Raw genomic sequence first — 23380 nt, 5'->3', positions numbered from 1 at the left:
AGGGTTCTTATTCAGTATGGTATGGATTTTGTGTCATCAATCAAATGAAGCAGTGTTGAGACCAACTAAGGATATAGTATAAAGTGAGATATTTATCACAGAGGAAAACCCTCTCTATGCTTCCACTGTGGCCTTCTCCCCCTGGCGTTATAGAACCTGAGCTATAATTTATAAAGCCTCCAGCAGTGAAGTTATGGGCAGGCCGTTTAAATCATTAATGCGACTTAGAAAAGGAAAAGGTCTTCTTCTGGGACGGTTATCTGGGATCGTCTTGGCTGCTGTTCCATCCGTTTTCTACTGTTCTCCTCCTTGGCTTTTGTGGAGAGGAAAACAAATAGGGAGGTTGAAACACCGAGGGAGAAAAATAATATGAAGGAAAACAAGAGGAAGTAACAATAGGAGAAGTAGTATTGGTAGAAAAAGAGGAACTTATCACAGTTTTATAAAAAGTCCCATAACTGTATGGGCCGTGCTATCTTTCTTTATGTGACAAACCTGGTTTGATGGATGGCACATTATTGTGGTTTAACAACAGAAAAAGACTATTAAAGTCTCACTCTCTAGCGCCACATAAATTAATCCTCCTCAGCGTTCCTCAACTGTTGAGGTGTCTTCAGCCAGGAAAACGCTCCCTGGACGCATCCCACTCAACGTTTCTAGGAATAACCAAGCTTGTCATATACTGTATATATATAGTATGTTCCAACCTGCGGCCAGCTACAGTCTTTTAAGTGTGCGTGTGTGTGTGCCTGTGCGTGTCTGTGTATGTGGCCTTGTGTGTTCCGTGCAGCTGGAAAAGCCTTCTGTAAATTACAGGAGGGGAAATAAATTCCTCGGTCCCTCCTCAGTACATGATTTACCGCTGTTGCTGTATCCCCTAATTTCAACACCCCAAGCATTTGATTTCTTCCATTGGGGTTAATGCTGGAATTAAAGGTCCCCCTGCACTCGAGAACACAATTTAATGTATTCACAGCACTGCCTCTCTTATGGAATGGACAGTCTGGTTTCATCTTCCACCTAAGATAAAAATGCAATACACAACATGGCGGCAGCAAAAATCATCAATTTTGGAATCCGTTACCCAGGTCTCATTTAGCCTTGTGCTTTTTCTTTCCAATGTCTTCAAGTTTACATTGGTTCTGGGCACCTGACCGCCCGACCACTAAACCCTGACCGCCGTGCCGACAAATAAAAGAGTTTGTTTTTCAGGTTTCCTTTTACCTTGAGGCCTGAGGTTTGGCTGCGGTCCGCCGTGTCAAAATCAAACACAGAAAAATAAATGTAATCTGCTACGAGTAAGCTACGGGGGTTAACTTTGTGTGTGTGTGTGTGTGTGTGTGTGTGTGTGTGTGTGTGTGTGTGTGTGTGTGTGTGTGTGTGTGTCCGTGTCCGTGTCCGTGTCCCAGTCTGGACTGGAATGGCCGCGCGGGTCGCCAGCGGCTCTTGTCTTCCAGCAGCTCAAACGCCGAGGACGACGGCGTCTTCATCAACTCCACCAGCAGCAAGCTCCTGGAGAGAGCGCACGGGATCCTCATGTCAGTGGCTGCGATCGCTCCCCGTGCTGGAATGTCTTCATCTGTCTTTGGCTTGAACCAGCTGTGATTTTTAGGATTTGTCGGATTTGTAAAATCTCTAACATTATTTCTGATTGACACCGACCTTCTCCCGTCACAAATGAAAAAAACGCAATGACTTGAATGCGCTGCATCGATAGGCGGTAGTTGTACTTTGAAACAGGTATCAACTGAAATTGTACACATAAAACAAACACTACACACGACAACATTACACAAGGTTTGTTTCTGGTTTAACATGACGATTAAAGGAAATGAATCAGTGTTTTTACAAGAGAGCAGTTGGGGGCGTTATGGTCCCCTGGTCACAGAAAAAAAGCAGTACAGCAGTTCAATCTTTTCCCTTTTGGCCCGTGAGCCAAGAAAACTAGATCGGCAACATTAAAAAAGAAAATCGTTAAATCCTTTTTTTTTTTTTTTTTTTCCCCATTCTTGTTTTTTTTTCTTCAACAGGAGGAACAAGAATTACAAATCCAAGCCTGTTCTTCCGAAGGTGACCCACAGTGCAACACTTAAATCAATGCAGTCCTGCTGCTTATGTTGTTCCTCCGTTACGAAATGACCTCTTCTTCTCCCCCCCCCCCGCAGCACTTATTGGATGTCAAGTCTCTCAAGTACCTCAGCAATCTGACGCTGCACGACCGCATCACCAAGTCGCTGCTCCACCTCCACAAGAAGAAGAAGACACCGAGCATCAGCGCCCAGTTCCAGGTCGGACGCACACGCCACCGTTTCTACGCGGGTGACCTTCGACCTGTGATCAATTATCTTTTTTGGGGGTTTTTTTGGTCCAAATAATTTATCATTAAAATGAACGAGGTATGAAGACGCGTGTACGGACGCTCAATTTGAAACCACTTTAACAAAAATTTTCATTCATTTTTTGAGTTTTGTGGCCTAAAAGTCTAAAAATGTGAATGTAACGCTGAAAAAGCTGACAAGCCTTTTTAACCAATTTATGTCAAAAAATAACTTTAAGTCTTTCAACTTAACAGACATATGGAAACAAACAAAACACAATTTTCTTACATAATAAAAAAACTATAAATGCATGTTTCTTAATATTTTTTACACTAATATAAATTGTTTTTTGTTTTTTTGGGGGATGCACACACTGGCATATTTCGCTACATAGAACCCATAAGAAGACACATTGCATCATCATCTTTTTAATGATGAATAAAAGTTATGTTGCAAGATGTCTACCGATATAATTCATTAAGGCTTAGGCTGTGTGTGTGCGCTGAAACAGCTGGAGGAACATCTGGGAATCAGCTGTATTTGTAGATTAGGGTGGTTTAGGACACATTGTGAGGGAGAGAATTATAGTTTCGACATCTCGTCTCCCGGGTAATTGGGAATTGGACTTCAGAAGCTCTTTGAAAGCAACTGGCGCTATGCAAAAAGCAAAACAACCAAATATACTCTTATTATTTGCCTGCGGTTCATTGAAACTGTGTATCATTGGTTCAAAGTCATTTTACTGCACAAAGACTCTGGGAATTGGGTTTCCCATGGATGGAGTGAGGTTAAAATAAGCGTCTTGTTAGGTATGGCTTTTAAACATCAGCCAAAATGTGATATAAAAGGTTTGGGCTCCTGGTCTCTCGTGCCTCTGAAGCTGCCCATAATATGTTAAACATGACCAAGTCAATTATTATGAGATTGTTTTTTGGAAGTATATAATGTTGTGCTTTTAAATTTAGGTTCACACTTGTCAGCTCAATGCATAATTTTGATGTTTCCAACTCGAAGCTGCACATGCTGTTTTTCTCAGGAAAGAAGTGGACAATATACAGACCATACACCGCGGCCTATGCCAACATCTTGTAAAGTGTTCAATGCTTTTTATATCAAAAAAAGGGAGAGTGGGATTCATTCCTTGGCCGGCATTTATAGAGGGCACTTAAAGCTTTATTTATATAAATCCATTACATCTTGTAAATGAACATACACGGTTGTTTTTGGCTCGTTCTCCGTTCTCGTCAGACCGGTTCTGCCCGGTGGAGGCCATCTGGCCGAGCTCCCTCTCCCCACCTCCCCTAAAACAGCGTTATTAGTTATTTCAAGCCGTGACATCAAAGCTGAACTTTGGTTATCTCACAAAAACGATCTTAATGGAAAGTTAATGCCATCGGAGTAAACTTAATTCAACTCAAAATTAAACTTTTAGTTTGAGACTTAAAAAAAAAAAAAAAAAGTAATTTGCTTCTCATCCACGTGGGAGGAAAACTCCTGTACCTCCCGAAAGGCAAATGTCCGAGGAAGAGGAAACATTCTAGAACAGGGTTAGGGTTACAATTTCAATAAATTCTCCTTCGTTGTTTGTGTGCCGCGAAATGCCGACGCACACGCTACTCCGAAACGGAGGATTTATGAAAACAAATGATAATGGAGCTACAAGGTGCGGCTGATATAACATTTCATATTTGGTTAGTGTGTTGGTGGATTGGGGGTGTGCTGGCTGATGGTCTGGATGACGTCACTTCCAGCATCCCGCGCTGTGGCTGATCGCTCGGATCTCCCACAGCTCCACTCAAATATCACACACAGGAACTGGAACACTGATTTTCCAGCCCCAAAACACAAACATAATACTTTTCTTCTTTCCCACACATCTTAGCATTTCACATGTATGTATGTATGTATGTCTTCACATGGATGTTTTGTTGTATTCTACTAAATTTCATTCTTTTTTTATACTTTATTGTCTCATATTTCAGTTACAGTGTTTGTTACCATGCAATATAAAAAGCCTTCATGTCCCATATACAGTATACTTAAAATACTATTTTATTTTATTTTATTAAAAAAAAAAAAAGTCTTGGTAGAAAACATAAACCAACCGTTGGACAAGGCACAACAAAGGAAAATGTTATTGAATAACAATAGTATATTAAAAAAATCGTATAATAAAATTAGTATGAAATATATTAAATAAGTATTTTACTAATTTTCTAAAAAGATTTTGCTTAATACCTCTATTTTTGCGGACTCTACATCCTTATGCTAGTGTAACAAATTTCAAGGTTTTCAAGATTTGGTGTAGTAATATAAGCACATTGAAGTGAATTGATGAAGGGCAAACACAAACTAAGAAAAAATGTAAATAAAATATGCATATGCATACAAGAAACAAAATATATGCAAAAAAAATAAAGGTTTATACCTTGTATGTTAGTTCCTTCCAGGCGACCAATGGAGGGAATATAATTTTCATATCTTGTACTATAATGTGTCTTATATTGTGGTTGCTGTTTTGGTTTTTCAGGCCTCTCTCAATAAGCTGATGGAGACCTTGGGCCATTCTGAACCCTACTTCGTCAAATGCATCCGCTCCAACGCTGAGAAGGTACAGGACAATCCTATACGGGCCACGGCTGGACTGTGGTGGCTTGTTTCTCAACATGTTGCCTTTTTTTTTTTCCCCTTTAAGGGTTTGAATATCCCTTTAAATGTATTTTTCCTCTGCTCTCTGTTTCTCTCGGTCGCTCTCTTTCCCAGCTCCCTCTGCATTTCAACGACACGCTGGTGCTTAGGCAGCTCCGCTACACCGGCATGTTGGAGACCGTACGCATCCGCCAGTCTGGGTACAACATCAAATACAGCTTCAAGGTAACACACACACACACACACACACATATTTACACACACATTCAATGCTCTTCTATTTCTCTCTTTTGAAGACTTAACGCTCACACAATAAGACTAACGCACAAGTTTATTTATCTACACAGGAAAATAAACTGGTCGGTCATTGGTTCCACTTTATAAATCTGCTTTATTTTGTAAAATCAAAAATTCGAAGGTTTCTTCAACTTAAAATTCAGAAATGTATTTTTTTTTTTCAATTAAATAAAATGAGAAAGAAGAATACATTTTCTGTTGAGAAAACCTAAAAAATATAGAGGTTCAACAAATTAAAGCAACATCTTAAGTGGAACCAATGACTCCGATCTACTATATTTTTTCAGTGTATGTAGCCATTAATCACAGTAACTCTATACTAGACACAGAAGAATTGGAAAAAAGAAAACATTTAAACCCATCCCCCTAAAAAAAAAAACAACTTGCAAACCTAGAGCAATAAAGAAATGGGGCAAAAAGAAGGAATATTCCAAACGGAGTAGGAGAGGTGTGACCCGAACCCTCAGCAGTGTGAGAGCTTCTGAAGACTTCAGAGTCCGAGACGGCGGTGCCAGCGCAGTCCAGCGGGACTGGTTCACATCAGCCCAATAACATATTATCTGTGAATTAAACACCGTCGCATAAACAGTGGTGGTTCCTGGCGTCAATTTATTAGCGGACCGTGTTAACATCGTTCCCCAGTGAAACGGTGTGAGCCAAAACCGCTCGCACTCCACTGTTTCTAATCCTGCGGTTTATTTCTCTGAGCCCAGATTACACTTTGCCCTTCAATTTCCCTGAGTTTACATGTGCCAGTGATGGATGAATTTGTTTATAACGTTCTGTTGGTTTTGGTTTATCAGACCAGCCTGGATTCATCCACGGGGATAAAGGGTGGAGACGGGTGGGGTTGAGGAGGGATTTATTGAGCTTTTGGGGTGGGAGGAATCTTCATAAACATTGGATTCTTTAAAGAGAAGGAAAAATAATTAAAAAATATTACATTAATCAAGGTTGTTTGTTGTATGGAGTTGGGATGGAATTTGACTGGTTTCCTGTTTATTAGGGGTCCAGCACAAAGTGCGGGAAACCCTGTTTTTTTTTTTATGTGCGTATTATTATTATTATTATTATATTATTCTCTGCTTGGAGGGAACGGCAAAAAATGTGATTCATCTGCCAGATGGTGGCGCTATAACGACCAATTTTACCTTTTGTAAAATAACCACTGGTCGTAGAAACAAAATTCTTGCATCTATCTATTCCTTTTGTCATGCCGAGTCTATTAGGTATAGAAGCGGGACCTATTTGACGTAATCTGCCATAACTCATCAAGGGTTTGTGCTGTCATCCAATTTGGTACATATGTGCAGGATATGACTGAGGCACTGTGAACAATCTGGCGTACTTTGGTCAATAGGTGGCGCTTTGGGAATCGTATAACCTTCAATGGCGATATCTCAGGTAGCTTGTTGCAAACCATTCCAACCCCAGAATTTTATTTAAGTTAATAGACTCCGTTATGACCCCCTCCCCTGCCATCTTACTAAGGCTCAATTTTGAAACTGTCTTGAAACTATCCCACATGAAGTCAACAACGTGCAGCCTTGATATGATCCCCACCACATTTCTTAAAGATGTGATCGACACAATTGGACTCAGTATATTATCAATTACAAATAGCTAGCTGGAAAAAAAAGCATGTTTTCTTCTGCTTTTAAACATGCTGTGGTCCATCCTCCTTTAAAGAAACCTAACATTGATTATTCTGTTCTTAACAATTTTAGGCCATTTTCTAGACTTCCATTTCTATCAAAATTTAGGGAAGGTGGTATCAACCCAGCTCTTTGCTTTTATGTGTGATAAAAACATCTTTGAGGAATTCCAGTCTGGTTTTAGAGCTTTACATAGTTCAGAAACTGCCAATAGGGGGGGGGATTGCAATCTTAATTCTTTTAGATCGAAGTGTAGCCTTTGACTCTGTAGAGCACACCATTTGAATCGACCGTCTGAACACCTGGGTTGGCATCAAGGACACTGCACTTGGTTGGTTTTATTCCCACCTTTGAGAGAGAACCCTCGGTCTCCATAGGTAACGACTCATCCTCTACAGCTCAAATTACCTTCGATTTACCTCAAGGTTCTATTTTAGGTCCAATTTTATTTTCAATCTATGTTCTGCCTCTTGGCCAAATTATCCAAAGACACAATGTCTCTTTTCATTGCTTTGCAGGCAACACCCAGATATAGTGACCCAAACGGCCTGGTCAACCGTTGGATGGCACAGAATTTTCTTCAAGGTCAATAATTCAAAATCAGAAATCATACTGTTCGCTCCCCCAGATTCACGCAAATGTCCGCAAATGTCCGTTTCTGTTGCCAGAAACTTGGGGGTACTATTTGACTCTGACCTAAACTTTGAACAAAAAATTTAAAAAATTGTCCATTCCTGCTTCCTTGAACCATTTCAAGAATCAAACCAATACTATCACACAGCGACCTGGAAAAAGTTATCCATGCCCCGATTTTCTCATGACTAGACTACTGTAACTCCCTCCTTTCTGGCGTCAACCAAGAGTCACTGTCTCGCCTCCAACTCGTTCAGAACGCAGCAGCTCGGCTTCTTGCCGGTTCCAAAAGATGACATCACATCACTCCAATCCTGGCTTCTCTCCATTAGCTCCACGTTCGGTTCACAGTCGGTTTTATGATTTTACTGATCACTTTTAAAGCACGTCTGGGTCGGATGTCCCAGCGACATAACACATATGTTGACCACATATGAGCCAGTGCGCAGCCTTAGATCCTCAGGCAGGCGGGGCCCTTCTGGCTGTCCCAAAGTCTAGACTTAAAACTTCAGGTGACCGTCCCTTTTTCTGTCAGGGCCCCTCGACTTCGGAACGTCCTGCCTGAGGAGAGACGGCTGGCTGAGTCAGTGACTTCTTTTAAATCACTTCTCAAAACCCATTATATGGGATGTCGCCCCTTTCTTTATCTATTTTATTTTTTACTTATTTATTTATTTTTTATCTCTTAATTTTAATTTCAATTTCTTATTATCCTATCATATGTATTTATTTATTTTTTTGGCTCTTTTTCCACTTTTACAATTTAATGAATTAATTTAAAACCTGTTTATTAATGTTCCCTTGCCTTTTAAATTCATGATCTAAACATTCTTCTTTTATTTCTGTTTCTGTTTTTAAAGGGGCTATATAAATAAAGCTATTTTTATTATTGTTATTAGACGTTTGCCCAGTTTTCGCTGGCCAATTATTGCCGTTGGTTCTATTGCTGCGACTAACACCGTGTATTCCTGCCTGCAACTATATTTTTTATTTTCATTAAGGTTCCAGCCCCGAAGGGGCTTTTGTTAATGAAAAAATTATGTCAATTGTCTATGGATGTCATGGATCCGCCACACTCACAGACAAGATTAGGTTATAGAAGAAAGGTTATATTCTGGGAAGTCTCGATATGCCGTCATCCAAGTTTGATCGGTCCATTATTGTGGAATAATTTTGTAAAAAACTTTTTTATCATTGCCGCAATGTGAACGCATGGCCAAATGACGGTGCCCACAGATCACATGATAGCATTGCAGTCTAGTGATTGGTCAACAACCGGGTCCTCAATAAGATGGCGGCATGTGCAGTTGGGACTGACGTCAGAACTTCATGGATGTCCTACAAACCCACAGACAATCTGAATCAGATGTGTATTCGGGGCAGTTCCAACATGGAGTTTCATCCTGATCAGTTCAGTATTGTGGATAGAGTTTGATCGACAACCGCGACCTCACCAAGATGGCGCCAGGCACAGAGCGCATGCTCAAGTTGGCAGAAAACACCGATCACGTGATAGCACTGGAGTCTAGTGACACAGATATAGTCACGATTGGACTTTAACTAAAGGAATATAAGATACAAACTCTTAATCATACAAAGTTACAAACTCACAGGTATTATTGTATTACCATTAAACTTTATTATGTTTCAAAAAGAATTGTTAAAGTATTACCAGAAGACAATTGAATTAAACAAAGTGCAGCTTATTAAACGTTGCTTATATTCGCTTCTGAGGACAACTGGGATGCACCAGAGTAAGTTCTACAAAATAAAAAACCCAAAACACACTGGAACAAAGCCAAAGAGCCAAAGCACACTCGTCCATTGAACTTTTACGAAGGGCTGACTACCTTGGCCCCAGCGTATTGCTGCCTGCAGCTATATTTTTTATTATTACGATTATTTTGTATATTTATTATGATAGTGTTATTATTATCTATATTTTTTATTATTATTATTATTTTAATGATATATTATTATTATCTTTTGATCATCCTGAAGTCCATTTCCACGTCTGAGACCCCTTTTGAAATCTGTTTCTGCTCGGCCCCGAAAGCTCCCCAGACATATTAGCGCTGCACTCAGCACTAATGAGAAATATTTTGAGCGTGTATCATCACTGTTTGAAGGCCCTTACAGCGTCCGGGTTCGGGTCTTCAGAACAGAGCCTTGGCTTTGTCCCGAGGCCTCCGAAACACTCCTCGCACTGGTAATAGTATAAACACAGCATCTGTTTCCCCCGTCCGCCCCCCTGCAGTCCATTCCAGACAATGGACCTTAGTTTGAACAGTGGGAGTTTAGCATATTTAAGCCATGATGTTCCAACCCATGCTGACATGCACAGATATGGACCTCACCTGAAACCATATGTGTTTGGACGCTTTACCCCCCCCCCCCATCTTTAATTTGGATAAAGAATCTAGGTCAAGAGAGTCAGGTCCATGTGGATCTGAGTGATTTATCTGATTACTATATAATCATATATTATCACTTATACTAGAACAATGGCTGGGTTAGACCCATATGACTCCCGCAGACTTTTTTTTTCTTTTTTAAATGCTTTATTTATAGATTTTTGAAGTTTACTTAATAAATACTCTATGGTGATAGGTTGTATATTAACAAAAGAAAAATAAACCTCTATGCAACTCATAAAGTATCACAGCCTCAAGAAAAATAAACAAAAAATACAATACAACAATATACTTTTGAACAAACATACAGACATAAGAAAAAATAAAAAATAATAAAAATAAATATGGAGGAAAAAGCAAAGAGGTAAATAAAAAAAAAAAAAAAGGTTGTAGCATAAATATAAATAAATATGAAACTAGTGATTTGTCTCAAATCAGTAGTTACTCCTTCTGACAACTTTTATTTTTTTCATTTTCTGTTCCACGTTTCTAACCTCCTCATCCTCTTTTGGCAGGATTTTGTCCGTCACTTCCGCGTGCTGCTCCCCGAGGGCACCAGCGCTACGCAGGAGGGCATCCAGAAGTATGTAGGCCAGCTGGACCTGGCACTGGACGGCTACCAAGTCGGCAGGACAATGGTATTCACACCACTCTCACCTTTCCTCTTCCTTGTTTCCTCCCATCTACAGAGCTGTAGAGAACAGATATTGATATCAACCTCTATTGATATTGCTCTCTACTGAGTTATATTATTGATAAAGCGTATTCTTATAGGTAAGAAAAGGCTGTTATTTATTATTGACATGAAGTGATCCAAAACTTGCTCGACTCCCTTTGGAGAATCTCTTTTTTTTGGTACTTTCCATGAATAAAGCTTGGCCTGCTTGATACAGTGGTAAAGGGGTTACAGCCTAAATATAGAAACGGAGAAGGAAGGACTGGACAGTGATGGAGGTACTCCTGTATTATCTTTAATCACCCTCTTTCTGAACACAAGGGTGTAACAAAGACGTTGTGTAGATGACTGGGATGGACTACGTTTGATAGAGGGGTCCATGTCTTTCGGATGCCGGGTCTATAATTACAGAGCCATGGTGGACATTCTTGTGGCCATGCATCCGGTCAGGGGGTTTTCTCAGGTATGTGTGTGTGTGTGTGTCATTGAGCGCAATCGCACTCTTAAATAAGTGTGTGTGTGTGTGTGTGTCCGTGTGTGTCTTGTTGGCGGACTGTCCCCCCAGGTTTTCCTGCGGGAGGTGGAGCGTCAGAAGCTCCAGGCTTCGCTCCACGCCGAGGTCCTCCGGCTCATTGTCACACTGCAGCGGCGCTTCAGAGCCCGGCTGGAGAGGAAGAACTTCGTCAGGATGAGGGAAGCCGCTGTCTCCATCCAGGTACCCTTTGTTTCGCTGGTTTGACCCTAATTTGAATCGCATGTGTGTTTTTATTATCACTGTGCAAATCGATGAGATTAAACCTCCTGGGAAAACTACTAATAAATGAGACCTCAAAAAGATGGTGATTATGGAGTCCAGACCAAGATGTCTGTTTAGCCTTTTTAAGCTGTTTAAGCAAGGAGAGTCTCATTTAGACAAAAGATTAATAAGTGGTGTAAATAAAGTACAGGTAACATAAAAACAGTAAGAAGTGCAATGATGACAAAAGAGGCAAGAGGCGTAAAGTTTAACTTGTTGCAACGTAATGTGTATGTATCCATTCAAGATTCCAAAGGAAATCTAACATAATCTAAGGAAATCTAAATATAATATTATATTGATATGAAAATATAATATTGATCAGTTAATATGGACACCACTTCCTCACAGCAATGGTGGCGTGCATATCGGCCCAGAGAAGAGGACGAGGACGATGACCTCGCCGTCCAGCAGGGGGCAGCGGTGTGCCTCCAGACGCACTGGCGGGGTTACCGCGCGCGTCGGAGGTTCGGGCTCTGGAGGGATGCTGCCCTGGTGCTCCAGCGGGCTTTCAGGCTCTGGTGCCTTCGGCGTGGCTCGGCGGCGCTCGTCATCCAGGCAGCCTGGCGCTGCCACCGAGTCAGAGTGGCTTACGTGAGGCTGCACGGCGCAGTGCTGCGACTGCAGGCGAGGAGCCGAGGATACCTGGCCAGACTGAGGTAAAACACACTGCCAAAAATGACACTTCACCTATTCAACTAGTTAATTCAAGTAATATTTTTTCATGTACTGAAAGTTCTCCATAGAGGGTTAGGTATAAATTTAATAAAATAAGTTATGAAAGTTGTTTCTGATTTATAAAAAGATTTAACTTTTCTTTAGGAATGTCCCAAATCCCAATGGATAATTTCTGCAAAAGCCGTTTTCAGACCAGATTAAATGCTGTTGAGCACAGTTCATTCAATGTGTTGGGTGGTGGTTGAGCTGTTTGCCAACAGACCGGTCTCTTGTTAAGATCATATTATTACGTAAGCCCAACACAAAGTAGCTCTCCAACCACTGAGCTGCTGAGAGAACAAATTATTTGATTAGGCTGCCACTTTAGTGGCAGCCTAGTGACTTTAGGCAGTCTATGACAAAAAACATAGATACTTTCACTTCTCTTCGGGTGCAATTTGTTTTTTCTTTGTTTTTTCTGTTATTTTCCTTTGATTGGCTGACATTTAGTCTTTTTCTTCACTGTCAGTTTGAGTGAACTGAAAGAACAGAGACTGAGGGACAAGCACGAGGAGCAGAAGTGGCTGCTCCAGCTGCAGAATGGGCAGGCAAGTTTCCCACCAGAAGAAGACCAGCAACCAGAGAGAATCATGGGCCTGGATCTGAGCACATGGGAGGATCGTTCATATGAGGAACGGGAACAGAGCCTCCATGTGGTCGCCAGCCAAGTGGGGTCAATAAAAGAGGCACAGCAGGAGGTTATGATAAGAGGACAAGAAGAAGAAGGTGTTGGTGAAAGGTCAAGAGACACTTTATCCAGAGAGAATCCTGAAGCAACGTTTTCGACCTCGAGTCCTGCCGTGGTAGTCCGAGACAAGGCCAGAATTCTAGATGAGCCCAGCCAAAAAACCACCCGGGCCAAAAGGGAAAGCCGGCGGATGAGGGAGCTGGAGCAGGCCAAGTTCAGCCTGGAGCTCCTGAAGGTCCGGGCCACGGGAGGCGGGGCGTCGTCACCCTCAGAGGAGCGACGATGGTCTGCAGAGCTGATGCCCCTGGCCACCCCACCTCTGTGCTCGCCCCAGGGCTCACCTGACAGTCAGAGTTCCAAGGGCAGCTTTGAATTTCTCGGCATGGATTACGATCCACCCAGGGCTACGATTGAAGACCTGGACTTGGACCTGGACCCAGTCTCCCCTCCCCTGTCAGCAGCTCCGGAGTTAAAGCCGTACTCTGAGGCCACCTCCACCACTCCACCACACAGCAGCCCTACTACAGATGATCTCCCCCTACCTGGGATTTCTCATGTGGAAAGCTCTCCAGGCAGCCAGAACCGACGCAAAACCGATCCGGCAGCCCCCTCTGTAACACCTCCGCCCAAAATTGAGAACTACCTCCCAACCTTTTACGTCCCTACCAGTGAGGGCAGCTCTGTCATCACCCATCACCCTGCGGACAATCTCGCAAAGCACTTAGAGGCAGCTGTTTCCACCAACTCCTCCAACACCACCACCATCATATCCACGACTACAATCACCAAGCCCCTCAAGGAAAGGAGGGAGTCGACGAGGTGGCCTGTCGTTGTGGTCATCAGTATGCAGAAAGAAACGCCGCTCAGTGAAGAGCTGAGCAGTATAATCCGTCCACCTGTGGAGCTTCGAGATGAGGCAGCTCAGACGGGGGAGATGACTCCGTCGCCACAGCAACCGGGTCCCCCGGACCTTAACCCCGTCCCGGTCTCTTGTTCTGTCCCACCGGCCAACCAGGCCGTCCTGGAGAAACTGGAGCGTTTGAATGAGGAAAAACAGGAGAGGCAACGTAGCCAGCAGCAGCAAAACGAGAGGGAGATGATGGAGCAGATAAGACAACAGAAGGAAGTGCTCGAGAGGCAGCGCCTTTTTTTCGCACAGTACGAGAGAGACATGTTGGAGAAACAAAGGGGTGAGGCCTTGCATAAGATACAGCAGAGACGACAGGGTGCGACGCGCATGGACCATGACGGCTCTGGAACCCCCACCTCCAGCAAGCCCCTTAGACCCAGCTCCCTGCTGATTGAGAGATCACCAGTACTAGCTCCTCATGCCAGGACTAATTCAGACTCAACCTACCCAGCAGAGCTCTCCTCCTCTGTATTAGACATCCAGTCCAGCGTCCCTCAGCCCTCTCTGCGGCCTCCAGCCTCCTCCGGCCCCAGGCAAAAGCTCGGAGAGGGCAGGCCTGTCGCTGACGGCTGGGCGCCCACACTCACCTTAGAGTCCAGAGATGGAGGACGAACCAGAGCGAGATCTTCTCCCAGGAGGGTCCCTGCTAACCAGGGCAGCACAGTTGGTATGCTGGACAAGTCAGGGAACATCTTCTTCTCACCCAAGGACAAGGTTGTATTTGCTGAGTGAGTATTCAGGCGTTGTGTCATTGTTGTGTCCATCCATGTACACAGAGAGGCTGCGTGTTTAGAAGTTATTTTCAAAATATTGATACTGTCTTCTTTTTTTGTTTTTCTCTTTGCGATGCGTCACAGGTTTGACAGTGAAGAGAAACCTGTAGCTGTCCCCAAAGAGGGATCTCCATCCGTTTCTAGGGCCTGGAAAGGAACAAAAGTGCGGGAGGTGAGCGTTCAGTCAGTTTTTGGCAGCCTCACTGAAAATCCACATAGCACATGTAAAAGTGTTATAGGTCTGATTTTTGCATTGTTTGGGTGTGGCTAAATGAAAAGTAAGATTTTTTTTAAAAGGTACACAAGAGGGATCTGTTTACGAGCACTGTTTGAACCACACAAAAACCGAGCAAAGCTATCTAAATGCAGGTCACTGAAAGTAGTGTTCAAGGTCACCGAAGGTAATTATTATTTTTTTTTCATGTTCATATTATCGCTTCTGATAAAACTCCAGGTCGGCAGAGCGGGCCACAAAAAGAAAGCCAGAATGGCTCGGACCCGCTCCGACTTCCTCACCCGCGCCCCCAATCTCTCGATCGGGGGGGAGTCCGACGAGGATGACTATGACGGCGACACATCCCTCAGCCCCTGTCACTTTCCCCTCCCCCTCTCCAAACACATCTCCACTGAGGCGGGCTTAGGAGAGTCCTGTTTTAGTGACTCCGAAATGGTAACGGGCATAAAACTGAGCCAGCGGTGGTTCCTTCATGTACCTCTTTCAACACGGCTAACCCCCTCAAGCAGAGACCGCATAGACCTCCGTACACTATTTTCTCAACCCAAAAAAACTTTAACCACATCTTTTTCTATTTTTTCAAATGTGTATTTTTCATGATACTGTGAGAAAAAGAAAGGCACTCTCCTGAATAGATGTGGGTTGTTTTTTTTTTAGGTATGGTGGTTCTTGACCTTTTTGAGTAAAGGACCCCTTATGCCATCACAATCCTATTAAATTCCCTGAATCCCCTGAAGTCTTCTGAAATTATTCGTGGCTAAACAAGCATCATTTATTTCAGCTTTTGCTATTTTTTATACTTTACTCATTTGAAACTGCAGTCTAATAGATTCATGTCTCCGTCAACTGAATTCAGTTACCACAGCATATTTACTGGAACATAAACATTGCAGTTCTTCTAGCTTCGTCAATAGCTGTCCTTTAAGAAATGTAATATGCAATATTTAATATTCCAAAATAATCTTCTGGTAGACCTCCTCAATACAACCAATGACCAGTAAGGATCCCCAATTGAGAAACAGTTGTAAAAAAAGATCAGTTTATACTATATATACCAATATATACAATACATTCATTGCCATTGTTCATTGCCGTATAAAAATATTTATTTGGCCATTAACCCTAAGTTTTATCAGGTATCCAGCCTTGCATTATTACTAACTCCCATGTCCACAGTATGTTCAGAAAAGTGCTTTTCATCCAGATTTAAACTTTGCTAATATTAACCATTTCATTCAGTTTCCATTCTACTCTGACGTAACCTCCATTCTCTCCTTCACAGCTCTAGAAAAGGATGTCTTTCCTTCAGTTCACTATATTTTCTCTGTTGTCTTGAACAGTCCTTGCATGGTAGTCGGTGATATTTTCCTCTTCAAACTCTGATAATGCTTTTCCCTCTCTTCAGCCTTGAGACTGTGTGGAAAATGCTAACTTCACACTTTGGCCTTTCCTGCAGATTGTTCACTCACACACTACTACTGAATCTTCTTCTATGCCATGACATTTCTCGGAAACATCAGTCTGTTGCCAACTTTCCAAGTTCTACCCATAGATTATTATAATATTATTATTTCCCAGTTTGTTCTGAAGGAAAGTTTTCTGTGATGACATGTATTAAAGTTGCCATGTTAGTTTTTAAACTCTCTCCATAATGCTGTACTCTCTATACTATAATAAAAAAACAAACCCAGTTTAGTGTATTATGATAGTGGGCCCTTACAGTGCTCATCGATGTGATGCTGCCACCTGCTGGCGAGAAGATCTGAGCACAAAACAAATCATGCCAGAGAGGTGCTTTTCCACTTTTTGGATTCTAACGTTGTCTCTCCAAATGGTCTTTCAGCCTGCGATCTCCCAGGAGCCGAAAAAGCTCCATAAAGCTATGTCATCTGGAGATTTAGGCAAAGCAGACACACTGCGCAAGAACTCCCAAGATGGCAGGTGAGCGCCTCAGAAAGTGCCGCCTCTTGACTCTTGATGCAGAGCGCGCCACCCGGACAACTAATATTTTGTCTCGGCCTTGGACAGGGTTCGTGGAAAGATGCGTTTCTGGGGTAAGACCAAGTACGGGGAGAAGAAGACCTCCAGAGAGAAGCTGATCTGTGGGGGTGACTCCCTGGACGGAGACAGTGGAGAAACCGGGCCCCTGCTGGGAGAGGGTGAGTGTGAGATAAGAACAACAACTGTTAAGCGACACTTGGTTATAATTGCCAAAAAAAGGATCAGGCAAGAAATATATTAAGTGCTCTTACCTAGAGTATCGGACAGAAAATGAGGTCCAGAATTGACAATTGACAATTTCTAAAACCATGAATGGATGGTGAAGCTGGTGACGTCAATCCTTCAGTTTGAAATGGTACACGCCACGTGTCTCATAGAAAAGTTCCCCAACACCCTTCATTGTTTTTCTCATGTCATCTTAATCTTAGTCTTTTTCGCTCTTCCGGCCCACCCAGCATGTCAGGACTACGCGTCGCCCCCGTGCAGCCCGGACCTGACGGCGGAGCGGGCCAGCCGGGAGTCGAAGGAGAACAAGGATCCGTCTCCCAAGGTGAAGCGGCGTCGCAGCGTCAAGATCAGCAGTGCCGCTCTAGAACCCGCCCAGTGGCAGAACGACGCGCAGCAGATCCTCACCTGCACCAACGACTACCGCAGCATGAACGACTTCCTTATGAAGAAGGTGAAGGTCACACATAGCTCAAACCTGTTTGATCCCCTTCTCCCGAAATACTGTAGGAAGCCATAACCATGACTATGGCTTCTACCGCAAAATAGGGTTTTTGTTCTGTTTCTATACAAGATGTATCAACAAAATGTTGATACTTTTAACCGTGGCCTGGAATTCTTATTGTTATTGAATACATATCTAGATAATTATTTTCACTATTCTTTCACTAATTGGAAGTTGATACCCTCTCCTACGGCAGATCAATGACCTGGAGACGGAGGATGGCAAGAAGGACACCATGGTCGACGTCGTCTTCAAGAAAGCTCTGAAGGAATTCCGCCTTAACATCTTCAACTCCTACTCCACAGCCCTGGCGGTATGGGACTGGACATTAAACTTCAAAATATTACTAGATCAAGAAATATCGGCAGTAAAAAAACAGCAGTAAATGACACTCCTTTCCAAAAATGACAGGACAATCAAATCAATCAAACTCAAGTGAGTTGAGAGTGAGAGATATTTACAGGTGATGTTCAAGATTCAAGAGATTATTTGTCACATACATATACATACGGTCATACATATATGCAGTGAAATGTGTTCACATGATTTTTCTGTGAAATCCACATCAAGGATCCGGGTAAAAGATCAACTCTAGCCACTGCGATAACTATTCTAAATATATATTTTTGTGCCCGACGACTCCTCCCCAGATGGACGACGGGAAGAGCATCCGCTACAAGGACCTGTACGCGCTGTTCGAGCACATCCTGGAGAAGACCATGCGGCAGGAGCAGCGGGACTGGAGCGAGTCGCCCGTCAAGGTGTGGGTCAACACCTTCAAGGTCTTCCTGGACGAGTTCATGACGGAGTACAAGCCCCTGGACAGCACGCAGAGCAAGGTAATGCTGCCACAGCCCAGATAAATACCTAAAATACCTATCAGTTATTAGACATTTAAAAGAAAGTTCAATCATCGCCGCTGCAGTATGAACAGTTATTGGGTTAAGTCGCATTGATACTTAGAACCCATTGAGTTCATTTACCTCTCAAGATCAGATAAGGAATACAATATGTATGAAGAATTTTCTATCTTTGAACCAACTCAATGGATATTATATCAAAATCTGCTTTAATGTTTATCACATGGGGATTTTAGGTTATAATGTAATATAGCACATCTAATATACTGTATGCTGTATCAAACTTGTTTTTATTCTCTTACAGCAGGTGCCCAAACCTGAACGGAAGAAGCGAAGGAAAAAAGAAACTGACATTGTAAGTCCCTCAATGAGGGTTGGTACAAACACATAAATGTTTTTATTTTGCTTGATTTTCTGAAATTACGCATTTAGGTTAATAATGTGTTTAAAATCTGAATCAATGGTAAGAAAAATGAGCTTATGAAATAAAATAATGCTTCGCCGATGGAAATGAGAGATGTTTACTATCTCGTGTCAAGTCTAAGGGCCATATCATAATAAAACATTGAGTTGATTATGCATATTCAAAGCGCCCCAGAAGAGCTTGAATTTCACTTTATTTTTCCTCTTTAAGCCCTGTATTTTATTCTGTTTTTATTTTTTGTAGGTTTATCACATTCTGAAATTAAACATAATACATATTAATGGGGGGGGGGGGGGGGGGAGAGAGTATCAAGTTATCTGCAGTGAATTGCCAGTGACTGTCCCTCTACTGCCCCCTGTAGGTGGAGGAGCACAACGGCCATATCTTCAAGTCCACACAGTATAGCATTCCCACATACTGTGAATACTGCTCCTCGCTCATCTGGATGATGGACCGCGCCTGTGTTTGCAAATGTAAGTTTGTATCTGCATGTATAACACACACACACACACACACACACACACACACACACACACACACAGAGTGAGAACTTCCTTGGGTGACTACCGCATAACAATCTAAATATGACATCACAAATAGCCTGGTATAGGTCAGTGTGAAGGTATGGTACAGTTGCCAGCCGGCCCTACAGTATTATTTAAAATGTAATTATTGGAGGTGCTGTGTAGTGAGCGAGACCGCTGTTTAAGGTGAATCTATTAATATCAAAGTGAAAACAGTCACACACACACACACATCTCCTCACATCACGTATTGTAGACAGTCACATAGACACCAAGCAGACTGAATCCCAGCTAGTCCTGTGTTAGCCGTGGCCCCTCCCTGTCTTCCTCCGCGCCGCTAATCAGATTGTTTTCAACTGGACTCATGGGGTCTGTGGCTCGGCCTCTCCAGAGCCTCCCCCTGACAAAGTTGCCCTTTCTTCACGTAGGATGTTTTCTGCTCCCCCGGCCAACATTGCTTCGGTCTCTGCAACCGTAACCCCCTTGCTCTGTCAGTAGCTCTGGCCGCATAATGAGGAGGCACTGTCTGTCTGTGGAAAATGGCACTGACTTCTTTGACTTCTCGGGCTGTGTTTATCCAGTGTGCCGCTACGCTTGCCACAGAAAGTGCTGCCAGAAGATGACCACCAAATGCAGCAAGAAGGTAAGTTGGCCATATTGAGACATTGTGACACCCTGTGACTTTGATTGTGTAACACTTGTCTCATGAGCACTACTACGCCTTAGGGGATGTATTATGTGGATGAGTGTCAGCAGTTCAGTTCTGAATTGGACCGGTGTCTTCAAAAGACAAGACCCTCAACTGGTTGATGATCTATCCAACGTTTGTGTGTCTGCGACCAGTTCGACCCGGAGCTTTCCTCCAGACAGTTTGGAGTGGAGGTTTCTCGTCTCACCAATGACGAGAGGACGGTGCCATTAGTGGTGGAGAAGCTCATCAACTACATAGAGATGCACGGCCTCTACACGGAAGGAATTTATCGCAAGTCCGGGTCCACCAACAAAATCCGAGAGCTCAAACAAGGACTCGACACAGGTAATTTGTGGCGACTGTGGTGGGAGGAGACAGTGGGAAGCCAGGCTCGGTTTGACTGAAAGGTCTAAAAGTATGGCAATTAATTCTATACGGTTCTCGTTTTGCATTTTATTTTTGGCAATACAGATGTGGACAGCATGAACTTGGATGACTACAACATCCACGTCATCGCCAGTGTCTTCAAACAGTGGCTCAGAGACTTACCCAACCCCCTGATGACATTTGAGCTTTATGAAGAGTTCCTTCGTGCTATGTGTAAGTAGGCTCACATCAAGGTATCGTGTTTGATTAGATGCATCGTTTTGACATGGTTGAAGAGATTTGAGCAGATTTCCCAGAACTGAATTGGGAATAAGGCCAATCTTGGGTCTAAAAATACAGAATCTTTCCACATAAGGCAGTTCAATATTTTAAGGTGGTTAGCGGTAGCCGGGAGGGCTGTTCAAGATGAACCATTCATGAATGAATGGTGCGATGTCTTCTGCTCCTCCAGGTTTACAGGATAAGAAGGAAGTGGTCAGGGGGGTGTATTCAGTCATCGACCAGCTGAGCAGAACACATCTGAACACACTGGAGCGTCTCATTTTCCACCTCGTCAGGTACGAACGCCTCTCAAACGGTCGGGCGGGAGCGATGCGTGGTATCACTTTTATCTCGACCCCGTTCCATGATTCTGACTCGGAGTCTGGGGCTTTCTAGAATTGCCTTCCAAGAGGACACCAACCGTATGTCGGCCAATGCGCTGGCCATCGTGTTTGCCCCCTGCATCCTCCGATGTCCTGACACCATCGACCCCCTGCAGAGCGTCCAGGACATTGGAAAGACAACGGCGTAAGAATGATGATTGCCTCGTAACTCAGATTGGAGCTACTGTCAGCAATATAGATCAACTATTTTGGATTCCCTAGGTGTCCGCATGAAGGTTGCAGGACTTTCAGCGGATGATGTGTATAAAAATTAACTGTAGTATGCTGTCACCAATTTTAGTGTCTTTGACTTGTGCTGCCTGCAGGTGTGTGGAGCTTATAATTGGTGAACAGATGAACAAATACAAAGCCAGACTAAAGGACATCAATAGTCTGGAGTTTGCTGAGAACAAGGCCAAATGCAGACTGACACTCATTCGCAGATCAATGGTGAGATCAGAAAAAAACGCGATCACATTCTCCCGACAGATTGTTAATAACACATTGTTGTGATTATTTACTGTAAAACCAACACTTCAAACTAACCAACTTATCCATCCTGAAACACTTCAGTGTTGTGGTACTTTCTAGTTTTCTATCCTTTTTTTCCCTCTATCTGATCCCTTCCTGACCTGTCCTTTCCTTTACCCAGAAACCCGTACTTATAGCGGTTAGGTTTATGAGCATAGCACGCAGCTTGGCCCCGGTATGTATATACTGTACACGCCGTGGACTCATAACCGAACGGCCGCCTTGTCCAAATGCTGATCACTGCTCATCTACGTTGGCCTCCTTGTATTCTCATCGCATGAATCACCGTCTCCATTCTTTGTCCTTTCTCTTCTCTCAGTTCTCGTTTTTTCCCACCGTGTCTATCTGCAATCTCTAAATCTCTGACCCTCTTCCGGATGAAAGTTTGAGATATTGATATAATGCGATAATGCAGTTGCTGCTAATTAGATTTATATCGTGCTGTGTGGGTATGTGCTCCGAATACCGAACGCAAACACTGCGCACTGTCTGCATAATCAGTGTTCCTTGGCTTTCCACTGTGTCTGCGGCTTGAACATATGATTGCCATTGTTCACTGACATCCCATTAGATCTTTGAGGCTAGTTCAAATAGACAAACCGAGGTCCAGTCCTAAAATAGAAATGTGTAATTATTTTCCGAGAATAAAATGTGAGGTTCCACCAAAAGGCCATAAAAGGTTTAGAGATTGGTGAAGGACAGGTTTCTGGAAGTTCAGTCAGTAAATGTCCTACAGCTGTATATTTTTGATACCTAACTTTATTCTCAATTTGGTCCAGTAGCTGCATATACAATAGTCCTGTGAAGATTTTGCACAGATTTGTATCCATTTAAAGTCGAGTCATGTTTAATAAAAAAAATCATAACTTATTTAGACGGATCAAAATTTTCTACTTAAAAAAAAACCAACTCTTTATTTCTATTAGGATCTGCCCTCACCTTGCCAGACCTTTACTTTGATTCCTTGTTTTTGTGCTTCCATTTTTCCCCACTATGCAGCCAACTGCTGCTAAAAAGGTAAACATCTGTGTATCCCTGTGCCGTGTTTCAATATCGAGGGTTAGATTGCAGGATTGTTGGGCGTCGTCAGGTCTGTTCTAATCGTCATTTGGTGTTATGTAAGTGCATGTTGCCTGAAAGCAGGGAGTGCTGTTTTTAAATAGATTATTGAAAGCTGTCTGCACTGCTCACATCGGTGACCCGGTCAACATTATTTTACCCGTCTTATCATGGACATACTGGCACCAGAACCAAAAACGGGAAAGCTGTTTGGAAGCATTTCTTATACGATTTTACCCTCCTTCCTTTGATAAAACATGTGACAAGTGACTATTTCAATAAAGGCTTCTGGGCATCCTGTCCTTAAACAACCTCTATTGTCTCGCCACTATCACTCATATATTATTATCTCTAATGATAACATCTTTTTTGGATGCTGCACTCCAAAGTTAATTCCCACCATTCAAGTTTTTAAACTCGTATTGGGATGGTGAAAGAAGAATTAAAACATTTTTGTAACAATTTATTTTCCAGGGCAAAGGCCACATGCGGCGGCTGAGCTACCACACGCCCTCACCCCCAGTCAGTCCTCGACTGCCGTCGATGAGCGACGCCGTGATGGAGGAGAGCGGCAGCGAGGAGGCGGCGGGGCTAGAGCCCGACATGTCTGAGCATCAGCACGAGGAGCGAGTGCTGACGGAGCAGATTGAAAACCTGCAGAAAGAAAAGTAAAGGCTTCATGACCCTTAGTTCATATCTGGACATCTTACATGTAGCGGAATCAAAATGAGCGGCTTAGGAAACCGGTCGAGCCTTTGTTCAGATGAT

At 43.0% G+C, this 23380-nt stretch overlaps 1 protein-coding gene across 2 annotated transcripts in view; it reads left to right on the top strand.

Moving 5' to 3' along the window:
• myo9aa (myosin IXAa) overlaps window positions 1–23380 on the top strand; it is a gene marked incomplete at its 5' end in the record, with an annotated part of 73534 nt that overhangs the window by 48168 nt on the left and 1986 nt on the right. For both annotated transcript variants that reach the window (XM_079997574.1, XM_079997573.1), the window contains 25 exons: window positions 1410–1538; window positions 2031–2070; window positions 2166–2288; window positions 4849–4929; window positions 5082–5192; window positions 10482–10604; window positions 11208–11357; window positions 11790–12097; window positions 12625–14481; window positions 14611–14698; window positions 14981–15196; window positions 16605–16702; window positions 16790–16920; window positions 17218–17441; window positions 17689–17805; window positions 18143–18331; window positions 18657–18707; window positions 19138–19249; window positions 19882–19943; window positions 20144–20336; window positions 20463–20591; window positions 20830–20935; window positions 21036–21167; window positions 21349–21472; window positions 23087–23280. In XM_079997574.1, the coding sequence (XP_079853700.1) occupies window positions 1410–1538; window positions 2031–2070; window positions 2166–2288; window positions 4849–4929; window positions 5082–5192; window positions 10482–10604; window positions 11208–11357; window positions 11790–12097; window positions 12625–14481; window positions 14611–14698; window positions 14981–15196; window positions 16605–16702; window positions 16790–16920; window positions 17218–17441; window positions 17689–17805; window positions 18143–18331; window positions 18657–18707; window positions 19138–19249; window positions 19882–19943; window positions 20144–20336; window positions 20463–20591; window positions 20830–20935; window positions 21036–21167; window positions 21349–21472; window positions 23087–23280 (5088 nt within the window). The remainder of the gene's footprint in view (window positions 1–1409; window positions 1539–2030; window positions 2071–2165; window positions 2289–4848; window positions 4930–5081; window positions 5193–10481; window positions 10605–11207; window positions 11358–11789; window positions 12098–12624; window positions 14482–14610; window positions 14699–14980; window positions 15197–16604; window positions 16703–16789; window positions 16921–17217; window positions 17442–17688; window positions 17806–18142; window positions 18332–18656; window positions 18708–19137; window positions 19250–19881; window positions 19944–20143; window positions 20337–20462; window positions 20592–20829; window positions 20936–21035; window positions 21168–21348; window positions 21473–23086; window positions 23281–23380) is intronic.

Source organism: Zeus faber (assembly GCF_960531495.2).
Source record: "Zeus faber genome assembly, chromosome: 3".
Taxonomy (NCBI): domain Eukaryota; kingdom Metazoa; phylum Chordata; class Actinopteri; order Zeiformes; family Zeidae; genus Zeus; species Zeus faber.
This window is presented reverse-complemented; position numbering and strand designations above follow the sequence as displayed.